This window comes from Monodon monoceros, unplaced genomic scaffold, assembly GCF_005190385.1.
Source record: "Monodon monoceros isolate NGI ecotype Baffin Bay Population unplaced genomic scaffold, NGI_Narwhal_1 Super_Scaffold_6, whole genome shotgun sequence".
Classification (NCBI taxonomy): domain Eukaryota; kingdom Metazoa; phylum Chordata; class Mammalia; order Artiodactyla; family Monodontidae; genus Monodon; species Monodon monoceros.
In genome coordinates this window covers 48,975,996-49,001,584 of record NW_021703783.1, presented here as the reverse complement: position 1 = coordinate 49,001,584, position 25,589 = coordinate 48,975,996, and the positions used below count along the sequence as shown (strand labels likewise).

General features: G+C 39.0%; 1 protein-coding gene across 3 annotated transcripts in view; it reads right to left on the bottom strand.

The window, feature by feature from the left end:
- Positions 1-25,589, bottom strand: part of XPOT (exportin for tRNA) — an 84,014-nt gene that overhangs the window by 15,576 nt on the left and 42,849 nt on the right. The window contains exons 1-16 of one of the 3 annotated variants that reach the window (XM_029205347.1): positions 21,969-22,213; positions 18,456-18,589; positions 14,595-14,677; positions 12,621-12,677; positions 11,549-11,618; positions 10,608-10,826; positions 9,548-9,732; positions 9,279-9,447; positions 7,333-7,569; positions 5,723-5,761; positions 5,527-5,589; positions 4,021-4,145; positions 3,500-3,644; positions 3,222-3,341; positions 2,770-2,864; positions 2,117-2,186 (exon numbers count right to left, since the gene is read on the bottom strand). In XM_029205347.1, coding sequence (XP_029061180.1) covers positions 2,117-2,186; positions 2,770-2,864; positions 3,222-3,341; positions 3,500-3,644; positions 4,021-4,145; positions 5,527-5,589; positions 5,723-5,761; positions 7,333-7,569; positions 9,279-9,447; positions 9,548-9,732; positions 10,608-10,826; positions 11,549-11,618; positions 12,621-12,677; positions 14,595-14,677; positions 18,456-18,515 — 1,737 coding nt within the window. In that variant the 5' untranslated portion in view covers positions 18,516-18,589; positions 21,969-22,213. Of the gene's footprint in view, positions 1-2,116; positions 2,187-2,769; positions 2,865-3,221; positions 3,342-3,499; positions 3,645-4,020; positions 4,146-5,526; positions 5,590-5,722; positions 5,762-7,332; positions 7,570-9,278; positions 9,448-9,547; positions 9,733-10,607; positions 10,827-11,548; positions 11,619-12,620; positions 12,678-14,594; positions 14,678-18,455; positions 18,590-21,968; positions 22,214-25,589 lie in introns of those variants that run through there. The other 2 variants (XM_029205349.1, XM_029205346.1) reach the window with 2 other exon arrangements.

Genomic DNA, 25,589 nt, shown 5'->3' with positions numbered 1-25,589 from the left:
TTGTTCAGTTCCTCTCATTTAAATGAGAATAAGTACAAGAGGGACAGGAGATTTAATCTATCACATCAACTCATTATTAAAAAGAAGACTGAGTACTTATAAAATTTTTCCCAGGATCATATAATGGAAAACAAATGGAATTAGAGGTCAAAAGATCATGGGTCTAATTCTACCCCTAACAAGTCTTCATAAATGGTCATATAATGTAACTGTTAGTTTTCTAACTTGTTTTCTTTTGTAAAACGTATTTATTATTAGGAGGCTAACAATCAGGTATACAACGTGCTTTGAATGTTAGGACAAAGGCCACACAAGTTAATACTTTCAAGAGTGTTTAAGAGTTAAATAACAATAAACACCACACAATAAACACACACATACACAACAGTTGTTACTTTAGAACATCTGAAAATAAGACTGCAAGTAAAAAAAAAAGATCTCATTCAAGCATAAGCAAACATCTATATATTGATTCATTTTTATTAATGAGTTTGTTATTTATTTTTATTTATTTTTTTTTTTGTGGTACACGGGCCTCTCACTGTTGTGGCCTCTCCCGTTGCGGAGCACAGGCTCTGGATGCGCAGGCTCAGCAGCCATGGCTCACGGGCCCAGCCACTCCGCGGCCTGTGGGATCTTCCCGGACCAGGGCATGAACCCGTGTCCCCTGCATCGGCAGGCAGACTCTCAACCACTGCGCCACCAGGGAAGCCCAAGTTTGTTATTTTTCACATTTATGCAGTCTGAGAGGCCAGGAGGAGGGGGAAAATATCAGAGGCCCCTCTAGCTCTAACATTAAAGCTCCCTGTTAAGAAATTATTTAAAAGCCTAGTCTTAAAACAGATAAATTATGTGGCAGTCTTATTATTAAAAAAAAAGACCTCATCTTTTAAAAGAGAATGTCCCTATTTATTTATTTATTTATTTTTGTGGTACGCGGGCCTCTCACTGTTGTGGCCTCTCCCGTCGCAGAGCACAGGCTCCGGACGCGCAGGCTCAGCAGCCATGGCTCACGGGCCCAGCCGCTCTGCGGCATGTGGGATCTTCCTGGACCAGGGCACGAACCCGCGTCCCCTGCATCGGCAGGCGGACTCTCAACCACTGCGCCACCAGGGAAGCCCCCTATTTATTTTTTATATAAATTTATTTATTTAGGCTGCACTGGGTCTTAGTTGTGGCACACGGGATCTTTTAGTTGCGGCATGCAGACTTGTAGTTGCAGTTTGCGGGCTCTTAGATGCGGCATGTGGACTCTTAGTTGCAGCATGCATGCAGGATCTAGTTCCCCAACCAGGGATTGAAACTGGGCCCCCTGCAATGGGAGTGTGGAGTCTTACGTACTGGACCACCAGGGGAAGTCCCATGAAGTATTTTAATATATATGTTTCTTTAATACGTAGGCAAAGATAATTTAACCATATAATGTACTAGTAACCTTTCATGCAATGAAATTATATACCTTTGTACCCTGAATACTGGTATTTATTTTTTAAAAACCCAAAATATTATTTTATGTTTAACACTTTTCAAGTGGCAGCTCTAGTAATAATTTTCATCAAAATGAAAAAAAAATGTCAAGGTCAGTATTTTGCTTTACACAAAAACATGTATCAGTCAAAATGTGCTTACAAAGTATCTCAACTTAAATCTGTCTAGTGAAATAAACACCGAAATATACAGATCAACCAGCATTTAAATTTTACCCCAAGCTAGAAGTTTCACAGAAAAACTTCAGTCTACCAGTAGCAGTCACTGAGAATGACTAATGTGATCATAGTACTAAACAGAGAATAATTTAGAAACCGAATTTTCCTTTTCCAAAAAACACTTCACTGGCATTTAACAGTACAGACAGCAGACCATATCTCACACTGCTAAATCTATCAGTCAAATTTTGATTCCTTTCTATTTCTATTACTATGTTTTGTTTACTGTATCTCAACAGAGTTTTGGTAAACAAAACTAACCCTTGCACACCCTCCATCCACACTTTAAAAAACAAAAACAAAAACAAAACAAACAAAAAAAACACCCAAAGGCATTAACACTAAAGGCTAAAGGGATATGTAGCCTCAATACTGGGGAAAACTTATCACTCAGAAGGATAGATACTTACAGGTGGAGAAAGTTCTAATAAATCTTGTATTCTATTCAGAATATCCTCAATGAAAGGATTCATTTGTTTACTGAATAAAGGCAAAAAGGAAAACCACAATTACATAAATAACAGTGCTTGGCAAAGTGCGGAAATGCCGAATCCCTCTTTAAGGCAGAACTAAAAAAAAAAGTTCAGTGCTAAGGTAGTCACATGTGATCATTCAGACTAGCTATGATTTTTTTAAACTACAATTTTATAAGCCTAAGAATAAGTAGTTTTCATACCAAAAGCTGGTACTAGTAAAGAACAATACAATATAAAACAGATTAAGTTCAAAATGTATTTCCAAGGAATATCATCTTTAGAATTTCACAGAAGCCACAGAGTTATCTACAGCAGTAAAACTGTTAAGTAACTAATGTCATTAGTGATGACAGGTGTTACATACAAAAATATTCAAACAAATCACTGTTTAATGATGAACAAAGTACCTGGCTAAAGAGAAGGAAAAGAAATCGTAACATCATGATACAAAAAGGAACACCAAAATTTTACAAAAGCCTTAGGACGAAAAGACCAAATCTACCACAGGCTCTTAGAAAATAATTTACATCTTACTTAACAATCTTAAAAACAAGAATTAAACATTATAGATGAAATTTTGTACTTACTTCAGAGATTTGACAAATCTAGAAAACAGGTAAGCAGTTCTGCTCCGTACTTTTGCACTAGAGTGCCGCAGACCCCTGTGATCTAAGAAAGCCATCTAAAGAAACAGAGACACTTTTACTATTTCTGTACTTATTTAAGGCTTTATTGCTATTGTCATGACACATTTTTGTTCATACCAAATTCTACTTTTTAGCTCTAGAAGGGAAGAACTAGGTACGTATAAAAAGTAAGCCTACACTACACACAAACAGGCCCCTGAGTATTTGTTTTAAATAACTGACTAGACACAAACTCCATTTTAAAGGAATGGAGGAGGGGTTAGTGTCAGTGTGTTGAAGAGTTTTGGAGAGCTTCTGGCTCTGGAAAAAGTAATAAAAGAAAGATAGAATACTATCTGCTCATTAGCTGAAACACACGGAAAATAAAAGTTGAGAGTAAAGTGTATACTTACTAGTACACATGGAATGTGTTGAGGTTCAACTGTGAAAAACTTTTCATATCTAACAACAGTTTCGAAGAACTCCAATGTCACAGATGTGTGCTGGTAGGAACTAACTCCTGATGTTACCAACTGGAGCAGGAAAAAGTTAAGAAATCTATCCTTATTTACTGCAACATCAAAATGTCCCAGTATTAACATATATTAAGCTCTAACAATTAAGGAACTCACATTAGCTTATATGAAAACAGAAAATTATGTTCAAAATAAATTATCTTTAGTATACTTACAGTTCGCATCATATCCTGCAAAGCACTAGCTTTTGAAACATCACCTGAGAAGTGAGCACCATGAGATACTGGAAGAGCTTCTGCCAACATATACAGCAATCTTATTGCCACTTCAACTTCCATAAACCTTGTAGTCTGCCAATTCCTACCAAGGTATATAATATGTCAGTGAAATCTGAATATAAACTTTCTATACAACTAGTGATGCACGGGATAAAAAGACACCAACCGAAGCCTCTTTAATTATTAAACAGTCACAGCAATTGTTAATTTTGCCAGGCAACATAATTCATATCACAAAAGTATACAAAACTAATGAAATCCATTTTATTGACATTCCAAAGAGCAGTATTTCCCCCCAAGAATCAAGATAAATCAGAGGCAAGTGCATTGTTTCAGAGATACACGTAAGATCTTCATAAGTAACATAAATTAATAAGTCACGTGAATCACTTATGGTAGACCATCATCAGGGAGAAAAGGAAAGAGGTGACTTGTTAGAAACAGCGTAACAAACTTACTGCAGGGTAGAACTAAAAACTCTGCGAACAGAAGCCAGCAGTAACTCGGGTGAAACTTGAGCAAGCCTGTCCAACAATAACTTCAGTTGTTTTCTGTATTCTACAAACATGGCTTCGTCTTCACCCTATGATATTTTAAAAATTCCATTAAAAAACATAAAAGATCTTAAAACACATAAAATGGTGAGTTCTCACTAGTTTTTGTATTTACAAATTTAATACACTTTTATTTTTTCATTAATATTTATTTATGTAGGAAAATGTACTATGCTCAGTAGCCTTTCCCCTCCTGCTCACAAATAATTATTTCTGAACACAGCCCTAGACCATGAAAGCCTAGAGCCAGAAATAGCATAGGGAGGACGTTAAAAACAAAAGTCTAACAGGAAAGAGTTATTGAGGGACAATTAAGCAAAGGACAGATAATGCAAGGCTTTGGGGAAAAAACAAAAACAAGAGTCTAAGCCAGGATGGGTTCATGTAGGGCTCTGTGAGAACTCTGGCACCTTATTTATACTCCTTGTATCTCACTGTCCACTTTAAGAACTGCAATAGTATCACATGATTGAAGATATTATATGTAATGAGCCTAGCACTTCATAAGTGCATGGTGTGTTGGTGATCATCACCATTATTCTTTTACAGTTGGAAGTTTTTGAATGCCTGAAGTGGGTAACAGAACACGTTAGCACACAACTAGACAGTACACACCATCATTGAGTTGCTAGAAAGCACCGATGACCCTTGTGATTGATGAGAAGCTGACTCACTGACAACCCTGGACAAGCCTTTAACCAGAACAAGTCCAGAGACGGTTAAGTACCTCATTCCTACTCTCCCACAGACAATTATGATCTGAGGTCCATCAACTGGGCTTCAACTGATCACTCTTACTAAATATAAAGTGAAATATGATCACCAATAATACTGTCAATATTTATGAAGTTCAGTGCTACAAAGTGTTTTTAAAAGGGTCATTTTAAAGAGGGACAAAATACAAAAAATTGAAGGATTATGAAAGTTTCCATTAATTTCACCTAAGTAGAGGTCAATATAAACAAGACTAGGGACTTCCCTGGTGGTGCAGTGGTTAAGAATCCACCTGCCAATGCAGGGGACACGGGTTTAAGCCCTGGTCCGGGAAGATCCCACATGCCGTGGAGCAACTAAGCCCATGCGCCACAGCTACTGAGCCTGTGCTCTAGAGCTCGTGAACCACAACTACTGAGCCTGTGTGCTGCAACTACTGAAGCCTGCACGCCTAGAGCCTGTGCTCCGCAACAAGAGAAGCCACCGCAACGAGAAGCCCATGCACCGCAAAGAAGAGTAGCCCCCACTCGCCACAACTAGAGAGAAAGCCCGTGAGCTGCAATGAAGACCCAATGCAGTCAAAAAACAAAAACAAAACCCCAAGACTAATTTTTTAAGATAATCAAAACTTGGAATATTAATTTGATGTAAGTAAACAAAATTAAAACTGATTTCTCCTCAATGCAAAATTCTTACCTCATTTTCAAAGTTATATTCTTCATCATAGGTTAATTTTTTCATAACGGCCAACATGATTGCCTAAAATTAAGAACAAAATACCTTTTGTCAGTCTCCTTAATTTCATATAATTTGAAATTAAGCTACATTTCAAGGCAGACTGCAGATGTAGATTCTATTATTGGTTTAAAAGAAACAAAAAGAAGTCAATTACCTCTACATTAGCTTTTTGCTGATCAGAGAGCACTGTAAGCTGTTGAAAGAAAGCAATCATTTATTAGCTTTCCTAAAGTTATACTTGCTTATCAGAATATTTTTCTGATTAGTTAAGATCTTTTCAAACATGCACACAGCTTTTCTGGAGGGCAGTTTGACAGTACATTTCTATATATGAAATGTACCTAACCTAAGATCTATCAATTTCACTTCTAGTAAGTAACTTGACATGTAGGCAAAGACATGTAGATGAATTTGATTTTAAAAGACACTTATAAATGTATTCAGCAAAGAAGCAGATTATAGAACAGCAAAGTATGATCTCACTTTGTTTTTAAACAAGGCCAAAAAAGCCTAGAAATCCATTATGAGATACACAGTGGGACTATCAATACTGATACCAATTTTAACTTTCTTCATACCTTTCCACATTGCCTAAAATTTCTTAAAATATGCATGCAGAAACATATTAGATTTATAACAGAAGCTAAACTCAGTTTGGAAAAAAAAGGCTACATGCTATCAATATAATATGGGAGATTCATACCTTCTACGTTTTAAGGTCTATTATCGGAAGCAACTCTCTAGGGGGAAACTTTTAATTGTAAAAAAAATTGTTTATAAGAAATGATGCATATGTAATTAAAATAACGAACCACGGGGACTTCCCTGTGGTGCAGTGGTTAAGAATCCGCCTGCCAATGAAGGGGACACGGGTTTGAACCCTGGTCCGGGAAGATCCCACATGCCATGGAGCAACTAAGCCCGGGCACCACAACTACTGAGCCTGCGCTCTAGAGCCCGCTCGCCACAACTACTGACCCCACATGCTGCAACTACTGAAGCCTGCATGCCTAGAGCCTGGGCTCCACAACAAGAGAAGCCACCAGAATGAGAAGCCCACGCACTGCAACGAAGAGTAGCCCCTGCTCGCCACAACTAAAGAAAGCCCACATACAGCAACGAAGACCCAACGCAGCCAAAAATAAATAAATTAAATAATTAAATTAAAAAAAAAAAGAACCATATTTAACAAAATTTCTACTGTATTTAGAAATAAACAGAGGGGGCTTCCCTGGCGGTCCAGTGGTTAAGACTCTGCACTCCCAATGCAGGGGGCACGGATTCAATCCCTGGTCAGGGAACTGAGACCCTACATGCCACACAGCCAAAAAAATAAATAAATAAAAATAAACAGATTCATGGAGTTCGCTGGTGGTCTAGTGATTAGGATTTGGCGCTTTCACTGCTGGGGCCCAGGTTCAACCCCTGGTCGGGGAACTGAGATCCCGTAAGCTGTGCAAAGCAGCCAAGGTTTAAAAAAAGAAAAAGAAATAAACACAGATTCAAAATAAAAGAAACCTCTAAACCTATAACTAATTCTGAAGCTTTTTAGTCTAGTGAATTTTAGAACCTGGCCATTTCTGTTTTTTGGCTAAGAAGTTTAAAGAAAAAAAAAAAGATGAAAATACATTAATAACTAACAGTAAATGTCATTAGAGTGTAGAATTATGAGTATTTTCTTGTTTTCATTTTTCCTGTATTTTCCAATTCTCTATTGCTTTTCTATATTATCTACTGGACAAAAAGATTAAAATAAGGACTTACCTGTTTCAAAATATGAAGATAATCATAACAAAATCCAATAATGTTAGAAGAGATGTCATCATCCTCATGAACTAGGAGCTGCAACATCAGTGCCACCTTTGTTTCAATAGCTTGTAGTGCCTCTTGAGCATTCTTGATATCCCCATTCTTAATTAATTTAGTCCAGCTAACTATCAATGACTGTCCCATTCCATTTACCAGTTTAGAAAATCTGGCCAGGAAGTCAACATCTTCTTCCTACAAATGATCAATACTTCAATTTAAAACCAACCACCTAAGAGGGAAAACTCTAAACTTAGGTATGGGTCAAATACCAATCATAGGAGTCATTTTTATTTTATTTATTTATTTTTTATTTTTGGCTGCGTTGGGTCTTCGTTGCCGCGCACCAGCTTTCTCTAGCTGCAGCGAGCTGGGGCTACTCTTCGTTGCGGTGCGTGGGCTTCTCATTGCAGTGCTCTAGGCATGCGGGCTTCAGCAGTTGTGGCATTGGGGCTCAGTAGTTGTGGCTCATGGGCTCTAGAGCACAGGCTCAGTAGTTGTGGCGCATGGGCTTAGCTGCTCCGCAGCATGTGGGATCTTCCCGGACCACGGCTTGAACCCATGTCCCCTGCATTAGCAGGCGGATTCTTAACCACTGTGCCACCAGGGAAGTCCCAGGAGTCATTTTTAAACTAACATTAGACACTAACAATTCTACCATTTTGACTGGGAAATCTTAAGAATTTGAATTCTTCTACTATTATTATCCATTAGTACTAACTCTTCAAAGCAACTTTTTTTAATGATTATAGTCATGTAGACATTGCCAACTTATAAAAGCTTAAAAAAAAGAGATCTGGGCTTCCCTGGTGGTGCAGTGGTTGAGAGTCCGCCTGCCGACGCCGGGGACACGGGTTCGTGCTCCGATCCAGGAGGATCACACATGCTGCGGAGCAGCTGGGCCCATGAGCCATGGCCGCTGATCCTGCACGTCTGGAGCCTGTGCTCCGCAATGGGAGAGGCCACAACAGTGAGAGGCCCGCGTACCACAAAAAGAAAAAAAAAAAAAAAAAAGAGATCTGTGGTTTCAAAATCTTCTCTCTAAACCACTGAATTTAGTAAATATGCTCTAATAAATTTAATGCTGCCATATTATACTATGTATAAGAATTTACAATAGCCCTTTCTGATACTATTTAATTTGAACCTCAACTGCACTACAAAGAGATAAAACTGCTATTATAATAATCTGCCTAAGGTCACATCAGCACTAACTCTAGAACTTAAAATTAGGTTATTTTCATTAATTATCCTTATGATGTTTCCTACAGAAAGAGATTTTTACCTTCACCATTTTAAATCTTTTACCAGGGACTAAATAAGACAATTATCAGCAGTGTAAGAAAACACTACTATTTGTCAGCTAGGAAAATACCAGAGGTGTTGTACTCCTGACATATCAACAATACAAAGACTTCTCAGTAATTCTTTACCAATATCACAGGTAAAATTAAAAATAAAAACCTTCAAATTCAGTTTCTAAATTACTAATTTACCACACTCAGCCCTAATTCTGCTGAGGCTAAACTTTAACAGCTCAAATGAATGTGATGAAAATATAACATTTATAATTAAGTCTAATTTAGCTCAAAATGCATTGCCATGCTTCTTAAAGTGTGGTCCATGAATCAGCAGTATCACAGTATCACCTGAGAGTTTGTTAGAAACGCACAATTGTAAGTACCATCCCAGATCTTCAAGTTTAAGTCTGGTATAATCTATTGTTCAAGGCAAATGTTACAGATAACGTTATGGCTTTCTAGATACAATGTTTCATTATTATAATGTCAAGGAAGTTTCCAGCATTTAAAAACAAAACAAAAAGAAAAGGAAAGCATATTTAAATTACTGCCTATCCTAATTTGTTCTAACATTTTCAAAACCTTATACATAAGTTTACTGACCTGGTCAATGCTGAAAAACCCAGCAGACTGTAATACTCGACACAAAGATTCTACTAGTTTCATTTTATCAACAGGATCCATTCCTTTATTTACAATTTCAAATAAACAATCACATGCTTCTTCCCGTAGAACTTCTATTGACATATGACCTAGCAGCATATTTATAAACCTGGCAATGGTGAAATAAAATTGTTACAATATTTTCAAATTCATGACTCTTACATACTGTATTTTGTAGGTTTATATTTTTAAAATATAGGTTAACTTACCTATCATTGGCTATGAGGGATAAGTCTATCCAAGAGACATAAGCCCCAACTACTTCAAGGCACTGACATGTTACTTCTGAATTAGTATACTGATAGTTTTGCAGGATTTGGTACCATGATTCCACCAAGTTTGGAATGCACTGTTCCCTCATGGTATCTTTTATGAGAGTATTCCTACGAGCCTCCTAAAAGACAAAACAAAGTACCATATACACAATTAAAGTAGATTACCTCCCAAAATAATGTTTAACATCTGAATAATAGTTGCACACAGTAATTTCCTCACCACTAAACTTCCAGACTTGTTAACACATTCGCTGCCGCTTATTTCCTATTTATCTGCTCTAAAATCATAACCCGTGATTCTAATTCCTCCTTCCATTCTACTCATTTCCTCAGACACAATTTCTTATTAAACACAAACTATAAATAAACATTGCTTAGAAATCTTAACCATGTGATAAAAGTTATTTCTCAATATTATACAAATACTTAAAATTACTCAAGAGAATAGCAATTACTTAAATGTTACAAACATATTTGACATACAATGACCTCAAATTATCATACACATTTGAATTAAGCTATGTCAATTGTGTTCTTTAAGAAAAAGGAGAAAGTTATATTGGGTAATACAGAAATAGAGAAAGACTAAGGTGATGGGCTATGTGACTAACTGAGAATACAGAAGAACCCAGCACTGATTCATAAGCAATGCTTTTTCCTCACTCGGTGACTATAAAGCAGTAGTAAATATAGGCCACATTTGTCTACAGATTCATAGGAAAAAATCAGTTTGTGTATTTCTCTAGAGAAAGTTCTTGCCTGGTTAAAAAAGAAATCTGAATACTCTTAATTTCACCCTACACCTGGAAAAAAAAACCCAAGTTTAAATTCCTTTGTAAAACAAAATTCAAAATGTTGAGTAAATTTATAAGTATTCTTAATAAAGTTTTATCTCCAAAAAAAATAAAAAACTCTTCTTGATCCTTTTATTATATGCCCACCACCTCCTACAATATCTACATTAAAAACTTAAAATTAATAGGAAGTTACTTGCCTCTGATGTATGCACCACATCACGATCCACCAACTCTGAATCAATAGCCATGAGAATTCGGAGGTACAGATCTACTCCCCTTGGATTTAGGTCCACTACTGAGAGAATGTCAAAAAAAAACTTGGGCCATTTAGTGAGATATTCTGTAACAAAAAGCAAGGCGAAGACTTGGGCTGCTTTATTTCGTATAAAGGTCTTCTCTGGTTGGGGATTCAGCATCTGACAAACAGGGAAATAGTTCATAAAATCAAATGTAAATGGAAAAGACTCAAACGTTGTTTTCCTATTTATCATTAATAGGCAAAACCCCACCAAACTTCACTAGGCTCTAGAACAGCTGTGCAACAAATATGCTTGAGAATTACCAAAGTTCTGAGGTGACTAGCCAGATGGAGAACAATCAAATGAACAAAGGTGCTAACCGTTACACCTCTCTCACACTTTCAGAGAAAAGTTTCAAAAATTCAATGATTTTTCTTCTAGCTGCTTGCTCTTTAAGGAAAATAAACATGCTAGCTACACAACTGCTTTAATACGTTAAGATTAGCTAAAATTAATGAAAAAGAATGTAGTGAATAAAGAACTCTATTGGCTCCTTTGAAAAGGGCTCTTTGTTAAGAGGCTGTCCAGGAGAGCTCACCTTAAGCGTGAACAGCAAAGCCACTCTTGTCAAATAGTTAAAAAAATGTTACATTTTAAAACCAAAGTTTCCACCATGTGTCATGGACAGAATGACAGCTTCAATTATCAATATAATTTAAAGTTATTGCTAAGTTTTCATCTACCCATGAGCTTCAAAAACAGCACTTTCTAAAAGAGCTACATGATGAAATGGAGGATAAATGAGTGACATTTTTGAGGTGAAGCTGCAAACTCTTGCAAAAATAAAAATTTAAATATCTGGCAATTTGAGGCACTAAATATAACAACTACTATTTTACCTGAGCTTGAAGCCAAGATATGAGAGTCTCCCTAATCAGCTGTTGTTGAACAGTAGTTAGTTCTGAATATCTGTTCCAAATAGGGAAGAAAAATAACAATGATAATGTTTAGTGTCTGTGGTTTTAAAAAAGTAACGGCCTCTTATAAATTTGAATGAGAAAATTTGTACAGCACTTGACTGACTAAAATTCCCTAAAACAAATTGGTAATACCTCTCATTACTGCTTTAAAGACAAGGGTGGGAGAGGCAGGTGGGGTATCAATACTGATCTCTGTTTTGTGGTTCAGTTCATGTTAAAACAAAATGGCAGCCACACAATTTTTCAGGCGAAAATACACCCATGGTCTCAGGTCTGTGGTTTACAGAATAAATCAGTAGGCAAACTAAGGATCCCCAGGGCAGCAATTCACTGTTTTTACTTAAATTAGGCAGGGGTTCTAAATGCAAGTGCCCACACTGCCACTCAACTCTAACAGAGAGTCATAGTCAGAGAAACAGGCTCAGTATTGCTAGATCTTCTAATTTTTTCCAGAGAAGCTGGAAATCTACTTTTTTCCTGTGAAATGACTGGATTTTTATGTGTAACCAATGAACTCAGTATTTTTAAAACACTTTTTGGGATAAATCAAAATACATCTATGAGCTGGATATGACATATACCATCAATTTACAACCTATGTTATGGTGTCCCCAAAGAGGGAAAAACTAATTTAAAAAATGGCCTCTCGGGACTGCCCTGGTGGCGCAGCGCTTAAGAATCCGCCTGCCAATGCAGGGGTCACGGGTTCAATCTCTGGTGCAGGAAGATCCCACAAGTCACAGAGCAACTAAACCCATACACAACTACTGAAGCCCGTGCGCCTAGAGCCTGTGCTCTGCAACGAGAAGCCACCGCAATGAAAAGCCCGGGCACCACAACGAAGAGTAGCCCCTGCTCGCTGCAACTAGAGAAAGCCTGACTGCAGCAACAGAGACCCAACGTAGTCAAAAAGAAATTAATTAATTAATTATTTTAAAAGTTAAAAAAAAAAAAGCCCTCTCCCCACAAATCTCAGGGAGAAAAGCCTTACTTGTATTTAACTTGATGTTCTAGTACTTGAAAGCAGAAAAATTTAATGTGATCATCACTGAAAAAGAAAAAAAAAGAAAAATTAGATAAGCAGAATATGAATTAGGGAAAACAAATCAAAGGTAAAATAGTAATGAATAAACTACAGTTGAAAAGTTTCTCAAACTAGACCTTTGGCTCATTGATCTCAAGTTTGACATTCACATCCATTTGTTTAAAAAGCTAAGAGAACTTTTTATGTTATACAATATTCAATGGAAATCTGGCAAATGGAATAACCAAAAAAATTTAAGCCGCTCTTTAAGTACATACAGTGCTTTTGCAAACAGTAGGCACTCCCCCTAAATTCCAGAGGTTAGGATTCCCAGGACAACTCCTCCGTTTTACAATAGAAAGGCAAATGGTAGGACAGCCAGAGACTGAGTCAAACCAGAAATGGTCATCAAAGTCATACTTAAAAGTTCTACTGCAGTCAAATTCAAAGCAAGCAGAGTCACCCGGACTGGCAGTCCAGCCCCCAAAATTCATACAGAAAACCAGGTTACCAATATATTGCCCTTATAAAAGGGGAGTAAAAACCAACACCCACCCATCATCCACTTCCAACTGTGTCTCTAGGGGTGACGGCAGAGCTGCAGTGAGCCAGCGACAAACTCTGACCAAGTCCCGTTAGTGAACAACCATCTGTTCATCTTAATACAGTTGGTCGAGGCCAGGCTTAGTCATGGAACAATTTTTCATATACAAAGCTAACTAGTCAATACAAGAATGGAGATGTTATCTTCATTTAGACTACATCAATTAACCAAAAAATAATAATAATTTCACACTTAAGAAAATGAAACTTAATTTTTTAAAGTTTTTTAAAAAGTTACGTTTAATTTGCATCTCTTCTAAGACCCTAGGGTTTCTAATCTTATCATGGATGGCACTGAAGCTTTAACTAATTATGTGACTTAGATCTTCCACTCAAAATATAAACTATAGGGAGCCTTTAATTAAAAGCCAGCCCTTATTTACTCTAAGACATATAGATATTCTCAAAACCAACTTTCACTAAACTGGAGCACTTCCCTTTGGCTATAAAATGTAGTGACTGATATCCACAGCATGCCAAGAACTCTAGCTAGGAGTCATCACTGACCCCTATAAACTTCTACTCCCACTAGTAGAGTTGTTTATTTACAACTAGTCAGCTGTGTTTCCCCAAGCCTCACTATGTGCGTTGTACTTCTTTTGTATGTAAGTAACTTAATTATTATATAAACTAATGAAATGAGTATGATGACAGTTTATATTTTCATAAAAATTAAGTTGAATACTTTAGAAAGAGTTCATAGGAAGTCACACTGCACGGGGAAAACCTTGGACCTATGTGATGTGAGACAGATAACTTGGAGAGACAGGAACAAATAAATAAAAAGTTTAGAAATCTGTACTCACTGTTCCTCAATCCACTACAGGGACCCAAAGTGGAAATTACAGAGGATCAATTATGGGTGTGATCAACATTGAGAATGATGAAGTGAATGTTAGTGGCATATACGCAAAGAAAAGTCCTTGGTCCAATATCAAAAGATTAGTAACTAAGTGTTTATATACTTTAAATTAAAATTAAAAATTAAGATATATACAATTTTTGATTACCTCCTTTACCAACTTTTTAGAAAACCAACTATCCCTTCCCATCATAAGAAGATAAGGAAGTTTCTACTGTATAGAAACCATATGCCACTTGGGATCTACTGCCAGGTACTCAGAATAAGGCAAAGGATATTTTAATGAGAAGTCAATTCTGGAATGGCCAAATTATTAGTTTACTATTTTTCTCATTTCTACACTGAATAGTTTTCCGAAATATAAGTCATAAAATGTTTTTATGAAAACATTTTCCAAACAGGTAAATGTAACAATCCTGTCAAGTTCACAAAAATTTAAATTCTCCTGCAAATCACGCAAATTTTGTTTTAGTCACCTGTACGTCCTCTGGGCCAGAGCTTCTGCACACACCTGCCAGGCATCTGGGGAAATCTTTAACTGCTCAAAATAGGCCAGGGCCTGTAAGATTGCAAAGCAGAAAATGCATTTGGAATAGTCAATCTCAATTCTCTGCCAATACTCGATAAAGTTTTCTGGGAGTAGCAAACTAACAACAAAAAAGTGACTAAATAAAAAATAGCTAAACATTGAATTCAGGCTTCTGAGTATGTGCAACTTAGTGATCATTCCTAGGAAAAAAGGTTAAGTAAAAAACAAATTCCATCAGTTGGATACTCCAACCTCTTTCTTTACAGGAAAGGAGACAACACAAAAATGCCCTGCAGGTTATCTATGAATTATTAGGAAGATCAAAGAGCAAACATGCTATTAAAGAGGTGATTATAAAAGATGAAACATACTCTGTATGTCATTTGATCTACTGTTTAACAGAAAAGGAGAGTTATTTAAAATCTTCAGCTATATCATGTAAGTTTCCTAAAAAGTGAGATTAAAGTCGGAGTTCAAGTGCTTGATATGAAGTTTGCAGAAGTACCAAATAACTGAAATGGTCAAAGTTTTAGGAAATGTGTTTCTCATCCCTGTATTCACGAATTCTGGGGCCTGTCATAAGAACAAGTATACTCTAGACTGGATGCAGCACCAAGTCCATATGCTCTCTACCACTGTTGGGAAAATGGGAGTGACTTCTGCCACTTTTCCATTAGTATGTTGCAACTGGAATCAATGACAGATGCAGGTTTCACACATGACAATGGACAAACAGTAATCTCACCAACTTGTAAAAAATATCTCAGTCAGGAAAATGACACATAATCTCTAGAAACACTGCTAAATGATTTTAAAGCAATTACATACTGATATAAACCCTGAAATTAGTTAGAAACAATATTAAGCCTTAGAGGAACCTAATTTCAATTAGCCAGTATATATTTTTTAAATGTGGTTTGTGCCCCATCCATGATGAAGACAATTTTATTGGTCTTGATCAGCAATTTTTAAAATGAAACAATACAGATATCAGACTGCACTGCACCTAGCAAGAATAACTATTATTTTGTGTAACTTGTCTTAGTCATGTGTGTATACGTCATATATTCATGTGTATATGTGTCTATGTTTACATATATATAAATACATACATACACACTCACACACACATATACTGTCAAGATATAAAATTATTTTTTCCTTTCAGTTAGAGGTTAAAAAATAATAAGCAGCAAAAAATCCACTGTAGTTAGGTGATAGTTTCCTGTGTTATGTAACTGTATGAATGAGGGAATGGGTTTTCAGACGTGGTCTCAGTGGCTGCTCCCACTGACAGAGGACCAGATAAATGAACGTGAGCAGATGAAGAAGATCACCAAATACTATCTTAAGTGTAAGTAACAGCTGTCTTTAGAAATTAAGAATATAGGAACCCAAGCAGCTGCAAAATAATCTAGATCAGGTGTCTAACAATACCTATTCCATGAAACCTAGAGTTTCCTTTAGGAATACCCCAGGGGCCAGGGCAGGGGACAATGCTGAAGTCAATCGTATACTGCATTACCACCTAATATTTCACTTACCAAACGAGGTGGGGGAGGTGTGATTCAGCTGCTAGAATTGTCACTGACATACCATTTTCTTTCCTTTTTTTTTTTTTTTTGTGGTACGAGGGCCTCTCACTGTTGTGGCCTCTCCCGTTGCGGAGCACAGGCTCCGGACGCGCAGGCTCAGCGGCCATGGCTCACGGGCCCAGCCGCTCCGCGGCATGTGGGATCCTCCCGGACTGGGGCACGAACCCGGATGGGGCATCGGCAGGCGGACTCTCAACCACTGCGCCACCAGGGAAGCCCCATTTTCTTTAAATAATAGCAAGTTTTAAACCAAAGACAGATATTCTATTTTTTTAAGTGATAATAACTTGAAAAATTTCAGTTTTAGCTAGTCTTTGCACTCTGAATCCATGTGATACTAGCATCAAAAAAAAAAACTGGGGCAATGACGAACAAGTCAAAGCTTTTATCACCCAGTTCTCTCTCGTACCTTCTTTCTAACGCTCCACTGTCTCTAAGTGGCAACAGAGTCAGTTCAGCTACTTACTGCCCATGTAGAAAACAGAGAACTACAGAAAGACAATTGGGAACCAGGGTTGGTAGTCATTTATCTTACTACGAAACTGAATTAAGTTCCCACTACTCCTGAATTCCAATATCAGGACTATCAGAACTCAGTTTTCCTTAAGATTCCTTGTTTTTCATCCTAATTGTTATGCAGGCTGGCCTAATGGGATATCAAATTAAGCCTGCACCAGGATGCCTAACATAAGCCTGTGACTGATAGAACCCATTTTTATTGATTAAAAACCTAACTTCTATATTAAAACCACTGCCAGTGTACTAGTTTTACTTTTCTGAAAAAGAAAATCATGGCACATTTAAAAAAAAAAACCTGTCAGATGGTGGAATTTAATTATAAAACAAAGGATTTCAAAAAAGGAGCGTAAAAAATAACAGAAGTTTATTTAATAACTAAACAAATAGTCAAAGATTTTAGTTATAATAACTATGTAGTACCAAGCCAGACTAAAGGTACAGGTCTGTGACGCTTCGACTATGTGACTAAGGGTTTGAAGGCAGGTAGCTTACACTCCCGTGAAAAGAAATATTTGTCCATACACAGAAGACATGGACTTTTAATGACTTTTCATGTCCTAACCAGTTTGATAGGTATCTTGTAATTAGCTATTTAAATCTCAATTCTTATTATTTACCTCCATCTGGAGGGCTGGTTACTTCTTTTAACAGCAGAGACATGCACATGATACTATGCTGGAAACCCCTGGAAATTTTTTACTACTTAAAAAAATCTCTGCTTAAAAGCAGAAAAATTGCTATTTTTTGTGAAATTGTTAAATTGCTATTTTTTGTGAAACTGTTAACCTCGTTTAGCTCATTTATAAAAAATATTCTTTGGGGCTTCCCTGGTGGCGCAGCGGTTGAGAGTCCGCCTGCCGATGCAGGGGACACGGGTTCGTGCCCCTGTCTGGGAAGATCCCGCATGCCATGGAGCAGCTGGGCCCGTGAGCCATGGCCTCTGAGCCTGCGCGTCCAGAGCCTGTGCTCCGCAGCAGGAGAGGCCACAGCAGTGGGAGGCCTGCGTACCACTAAAAAAAAAAAAAAAAAAAAAAATTCTTTGTTACGAGAAGTAGAAAGAAAATGACTCTCCATCCACTTACCTTATACTTCAGACCACCCACGCATCTTTAATTATAGGCTTGTTCTTTAGATTCTTCTATCATTCAGCCATAGTCATGATTACAGGTGTAGGCTAAATTACGTTTAATTGTTTATACTTACCCAAATATCCCAGCACCTCATAATGGATTCTTTGTCATGTGATCATTTTACATAACCTGATGGCATATCATAACTGCTTACTTACATGTCTAAATAACAAAGGTGTTAACTATCACTAACATGAGGGTTAAGCAACTTGTTTAGACCAAACCAAGCAATGGGAAAATATAATATGTACACCGGCAACTATGGAAAGTCCCTTGAACAATCCTTTGCATTACAACTTTTAAATAATTAGAAATAGTGATGTGACATAAAGACCTGCCTTGAATTACATGAGATTTTAATACTTTTAAGCCAACTTAAGAGAAAATAAATCACAATCACTCACTGTTTCTGTATTCAGAATATAGTCAAATACCTCAAATTTGTTTCTCTATTTATTTCCACCCAAATTAGACCTTTATCAGATGTATATTTTTGATTCAAGTCCTCTAATGCAAATCTTTCCGTAACATGCTTTAAAAAATGATTAAGCCGACTTAACTTACCCTTTGCCTGAAGTCTGAATCAGCATTTGGATTTAGCCCTAAAAGAGCCTGTTCATCCATCCCTGCTGCTATACTTGGAGTTCTCTGATTACAATAGGCGTGCCCTCTGATCCCACAGAAGAATCCACAAACATCTGCACACACACACACACAAAGTTGAAAGAAAACAATACTTGATAAACAAAATAGATGCTTATCCAGAATATCATAACAAGCGGTAACATTATGCAAAGAAGTTTAAGAGTTAAAAGAACTTCTTTTGAACCTATCCAAATTACAACTAAAGGAGCCTAAGTCTCAGAAGATTGGGTCTGCTAAATACTCCGCTAATGTGTAATTTCTAAAAATCTAAGGTATGCCATTAAGGTTCTCAAATGTTTTTATTCAAGATCATCAATAAAGTACAGAAAGTCATTCTTTTTCTTGAAATAGAAGTATCTAATTTATGTTATTACCATCTCCAGTAAAGTGCAATTGTGCAACTACATTAAGTTAAAAAAAAGACAAATCCAGATCATCTTATTACACTAATTATAATACTTGCTTACTGCCATTTATCAATATCACAATCCTTTAAAAAAAAATTAGAATGGCTGACTAAATACGGATCTCAGAGTGCCTTTCTGGAGAGTCTACCAAGTACTTCAGGAGAAGTCAAATGAAAAAGGAGCTAAAGAGTGAAAAACAAGTCATTTAGCTTTTGAAAAATGGGCTAGCTCTGCCTTTTACAGATCTCTGCTCCTGCCAGCCCAATTCCAGAAATGTATTTCAAAAACTGTTTTCTAACAGTAGCTATAAAAATTGACAACACTGATTTTTCTTATTTAAGAACTTCTTTTAGTCTCCGGAAAATACTGCATTTTTTCACAATATAGGGTCTAACATTCTCAAGTAAGAACATGACCAGCCCTAAAGGCAACTTGGTTTCTGATAAACTGTTTATTTATCTGCAGAAACAAAGAACAAACTCTACCTGAGGTAGGGAGACCAGACCGTACTACTCCTATTAAAAGGTTGTAAGGCTTTTTTAAAAAAAATTATCATAACCAATTAGACCATAACTGATCTAACCAAAGAGAAGATCAGAGCCTAAAGGGGTCAAGTACCTAAATGGGGGATGTGGTGTGGAAGGGGTCACAGCCTTTCGGGAATGGTAAGACCAGGATCAGATCCAGGTTAGAAGACTCCTACTACAACATGCTTTTCTGTCTCCCTGGCTCTGCCTGAATCAAATGATAAATCAGGATATGTGCTGAGAGCCTTGGAGAAGAAAGCTTGACCCCTTCTCTTACGATTACCATCATACTTGCAGACTACAGAGGGGCAGTGTAACTCCCCACTGCCCTCAGGATTAAGATCCAAACACTTTTCAACGACTCCTCACCGTTCTGCACCCTAACCCAGCAAGGCCAGTGGTATTCTGCCTTTCATCCTCTTTGGACACATTGCTCTTTCCTTGTTACTTAGTTAACCTCTGCTTGTTCTTCAGAATTCAGCCTAGAGGTCACCTCTTTCAAAAACGCTTCTTTGACCTCTATTGTTCAACTCTCCCAAACTGGATTAGATGCCCCAGCTAAATGCTGATACATTGTCACTGTCTGCTTACTACTTTTCTCTCATTAACCTTAAAGGGAAGGAGGGACTGTCTGAGTATTTGTCATTGTGTCCCTAGGACATAATATAACATACATTTTGGATTTGGAAAGACCTGTATTGGTACTCTGATCTTGTCATTTTCAAACTAGGGCCACACAGACAACTACCAAACCTGAGAGAGAGAGCCCTTTCTACGAAATGGGAAAAAGAGCATCTGACTCATAAAGTTGCAAAGACTTCAATGAGATAAGGTATGTAAAAGCGTGCCTGGCACCTAGTGGGTCCTCAATAGCTTATCTATCATTCAGAGCTAGGCACACGGGGGAATGGGAACTACTTGGAGTAATCTAGATTTCTTTCTTTCTTTTTTTTTTTTTTTTTTTTTTGCCGTACGCGGGCCTCTCACTGTTGTGGGCTCTCCCGTTGTGGAGCACAGGCTCCGGACGCACAGGCTCAGCGGCCATGGCTCACGGGCCCAGCCGCTCCGCGGCACGTGGGATCTTCCCGGACCGGGGCACGAACTTGTGTCCCCTGTATCGGCAGGCGGACTCCCAACCACTGCGCCACCAGGGAAGCCCTAGATTTCTCATACTCGTAAACTGGCATTTTGAACAGATGGAAAACCAAAAAGGTACTGTTGAAAATTTGACGACAATTCCCCTGAAAAATGCACACACAGAAAGAAAAGACAATCTGAATTTCTATGAATCCCAGATTAAGTCCTATAAAAGATTCCTTGAATTTGGCATGGCTTTAGGGAAAATTGCGTAAACTTGGTCACTCCGATTCTACCAAGGGAAACAGCAAGTGGTCCTAAGTAAAAACATCGGAAACAAAACAACTTAAGGAAACAAAACTTGTTACAGTTGTCAGCACAGAAAGAATCCCCCACGGAGAAGGCACTTGGATAATAATCAACATGCAATGGTAAATTACTTACATGTATGCAAAAAACGGAAAAGTTACAACCTCTGCAAAAAGGTGACAATTTTCCCAGTAAAAGGTTGCGCATAATGTTCTAACACCGCATAGCGGTGCAGGCTTAAACATTTGTTACAATGTGATAAACACTTCAATTACGCATCTAGCAAATGTTCCGGGGGAAGGCGAGCAACATACTCGAAATATCCAGCCCTAACTCTCCCATGTATAGCCATTAAATCAAGAATCAAAACAATCTGGAAAAATTCCTCTATACCTACTGAAGACTGATCAAAGACCAGGACTGAATCTTTCCAGCCTTTTAACACCACTCTGACAAGTCGCTTTAATAAAACGTAACTTCCCTCAGTAACAACTAGCACTTTCAAACAGTGCTAGTTGTTACAATTAGCACTTTCAAAAGGTACTCCTTTTTTCGGGTTACAGGGAAACATCACGCTTCTCTACTCCTGCAGAATTGTGAGGAAGGGAAAAGCAAAAATGGCGTGCCGTGCTGGCAAATTACTACACAGAAATAATACTTTTTTTTGTCCTGGGACGGGGGTCGGGGGTGGGGTGGGAGGAATGAAGTCTGAGGTCTCTGCAGTTGAAACTGGTGGGACACGCTACAAGTATTACAAACGGGCTCGGCCACTTTTACTATATCGGGGGCCACAGGCAATGGGGGCCCTCCTCGGCCGGCCTTGGCCCCTTCCTTCCCCCGGATCCCTCCCCTAAAGGGAGCCTCGTGGCAATTCGGGTGATGAAACACCCGGCAACGAGCGGCCACGCACTGGGGACGCGCTCAGCCTCGGCGGCCGCAGCTTGTACCCACCCCCACCCAGTCCGCCTAGCCTCTGGGAGCATCGCCATGCAGGGCCCGACCCGCACCACTCCCCGACATGGGGGATCCCCGGGCCAGTCCTCCCGGCCAACTTCCCCGCAGCCTCGCGTGGACCGAGTCGGGTCCGAGTCCCGCCCCGAGCCCCGAGTCACCTTCCCTATCACTCCATCCCGCCTCCCAGCCTGCACTCCCGAGGGCCGGTCAGCAGAGCGGAGCGGCGCCGCAAGCAGGGAGCAGGGAGAGCGGCCCTCGCCCTTGTCACCGTCGTCCTCCGCCACGGCCGCAGCGCTAACCCCGGAGACAGAGCTGGCCGGGGCCGCGCGCCTCTCGCCGCTCCGCGTCCCCTGGCGCCTTCTATTGCGTGGCGCAGGGCAGGCAAGCTAGCAAGCTGGCAGGCGGGATCGGCGCCCCAGGAAGGGAAAGAGCGCGAGGGCCAGCTAACGCTGCCGCCGCCGTCGCCGCTGAGTCAGCGCGAAGCGCGCTCCCCGCATCGGAGCCGCGCGGACCAAAGCCTGCAGCCTCATGGAGAGTGCGGACTACGGCCTGCGAACCCGGACCGAGAGCCTACAACTCCCAGCATGCAATGTGCAGGCGACACTTCCGGGCGATGGGGCGCACGCGCTCGCCGGGCGCTAGCCAGGAGACGTGGTCGCCGGGGTCTCTGGTGCATGCTGGGATGGGGGTTCGTGGGACTCTCTCCCGGCTGTAGAGTCACTTGCTGTTTCTGCGCCGGGACAGAGACCCAGGGTTGGGTTTGCTTAGCACGTTCCATAAAGGCTTTGGTAGGTAGTTGGCAGGTTAGAGTATGGAGCCCCGGAGAGCCTCACCACGTGGTCCAAACCACGTGTGAGTCAGTTGTTTAATTATTCTCTTTTGTGGTCCCACGTGTTCCCCCGCGTGAGGATCCTCCGAGGAGCGCTGAAAATTTTTAATTTTCTTTTTAAACGTACCAGTATTTGTCATTCGTGAAAAGAAGGAGCGCTTTCTTAGGAAGTCCTATTCGTAGGTTCCTTCTATGATACTGTTACTTCGTTTATTCATACACCGATTAGTTTGTTAATACTGAGTAGAGGTAGTGTGGGCACAAGCTGCGTAGATTTGGATCACAGCTCGCCCTACTCCCGTCACCTACCACCCCGCTCACTAGTTGTTAACCTTAGTTTCAGGCGCGTTACATAATCTATCTGTACTTAAGTTTACTCATCAGTGAAACGGTGGATGATAATCATATTGACCTCAAAGTGTTGTTGGCAGGATTAAATTAATACATGTGTTTGGCATACAATAAGTGCTTGTTATTTAGGTTTCATTGTTGATTGTTAAGTATGTACTGAATACAGACTAGGTTGCCCTCACTGGAACTACAGTGAAAAACAAAACTTGGGGGAGGGGAATGGAAGGAAAAGTAGAATAAAATTAATGTAACCATTTAACAGCTACATTTATTTAGTGACCGGCCATGTGCGAGACACTGCACTAGGCATTTCATATATAAAGTATCTCGAATCACTTTTGCATCACGCTTGTAATTTACTCGTTTAAAATGTCAGGCTAGGATTCCTGTGCTATTACAGTGTATCCCCAGCGTCTAGTACCATGCCCGCCTGTAGTTACAACTCAATAAGTGAACAATATGGAGGCCTAATGCTAATCGTGGTCTAAGTGGCTCCAAAGTCTGTCATATGTTCAGTGTATTCCACTGTATCATCCTAAAGACCCTCAAAATACAGTCTATTGTATTGTTACCATCTATATTTGCCTTTTTCATTTGTAAATTTATTTTGTGGATACTTCATATGGGGAAGTTTATCTACAGCTTATCTAGTATCTATAGCTTATCTACAGTTTATCTAATAACACTGGCCCTTTATGGTAGTTCAAATACCTAGGATTGTAAAAAACCTCTGAATTTTGTAAATTCATGTTGTTATTTCGTAACAAATAAGGAAACTACTTGGAATCTACCTGAAGAGGATCTGAGAGGGATATTAAATTTGACCATTCCGTATTCTGGTTCCCCCATCCATAAAGGGATGGACAGTTTCCCATCTCAGACTAACATAAAATGCCAGTTATCAAAATGTTGACAAAGAGCTGTGATTATTTTAACTTAAAGCATGTGTGCTTGCACATGGCAATGCTTGTATGTACTAATTGGCAACATTTTGGAGCATTTATTATGTGCCAGAAACAGTCCTGAATGTTCAGATGTTAATCCTCACAACAAGGTACTATCATTACGCCCATTTTATAGATGAGGAAACAGCAGTGCATAAAAGTTAAGTAGCAGAACTGGGATTCAAACACGCATAGTCTGGCCCTAGAGTCTGTGCTTCTAACCCCTGTCTCTCAAATGAAGGTCCACTAAACCGTGATGACGCTGTAGAACTATTGTGCTAAGTCAATTTTTCTTCTTATAAATATGGTGAGGCACCTCTCTTATAAAAATAAAACATTGTTCCTGTCCCATATTTCCCTTTTTTTTTCAATTGCCAGAGTACTTGAAAGAATTAGGGTAGATAACATTTATATATTTCATTATGGTTTACAATATGTCTCCATATAACTTTTCTAATTTGTTCCTCTTAACCTTGTAGGGATGGAGCAGATATCATGATCATGATCACGATCATGATCATCATTTTTAATTTACAGAAAAGGAAACAGGGGCTTCCTTGGTGGCGCAGTGGTTAAGAATCCGCCTGCCAGTGCAGGGGACATGGGTTTGAGCCCTGGTCTCGGAAAATCCCATATGCCGCGGAGCAACTAAGCCTGTGCGCCACAACTACTAAGCCTGTGCTCTAGAGCCAATGAGCCACAACTACTGAGCTCGAGCGCACAACTACTGAAGCCCGTGCACCTAGAGCCCGTGCTCTGCAACAAGAGAAGCCACCGGAATGAGAAGCGCGCGCACCAAAACAGAGTAGCCCCCACTCGCCGCAACTAGAGAAAGCCCATGCGCAGCAACGAAGACCCAATGCAGCCAAAAATAAATAAATTAATAAATTAATTAAAAAAAACAGGTGGATCTATTTTAAGTAACTTATCCACATAGCTAGTAAATGGTGGGCTAGAACCCTAGATTCTTGATTCTAGATTTCCTGTCTTCAGGACACCATATATGTTGCCTACACTTAATCTTCCAGTCTCTCACTTATTGTAATCTGTTTTCTGTTCCCAAATCACTCTACTAAAACTCTTACAAATGATCCAACCCTGTGACCATTTTTATTAATTTATTTCAACTTTTCTGTTGACTATTTCCTTCCTCCTTGAAATTCCTCTCTTGACTCTGACCCTGTGTTATCCTCAAAATCCTTTTATTTTTTTTGATGACTACTCTGTCTTCACTGCACTCCTACTTTTGTTCTCTTTACCATGTCTTCCCCAAGGCTGCCTTCTTAGCTACCTGGCTTTCTGTTTTCTGCACTTGCTCTCAGTAATTATTTCCATGGCTTCAACACTCATTTCTATGAAGATAATCTCCCATTCTCTACTTCTGGTTCTAAGATTCTGTACTCCTAACTTGTGTTACAAGACAACTACACATCTCACCAGCATGTCAACTCTTAACATGTCCAGAAGCAAAGTCGTGATCTTACCCACAAAATACATCTCCCTCCTGATGTGGCTATTTCTACCAATGCATTCGACTCCTCAACATAACTCAGTGCTCTTAGGGTCAGTTTGTTGCTTTCATGTTCAATTTCAGCATAGTGCTGTCACATATATCTTTTCTGTTCCTTTCCTTATTTCCTCTACCTTACATTAGG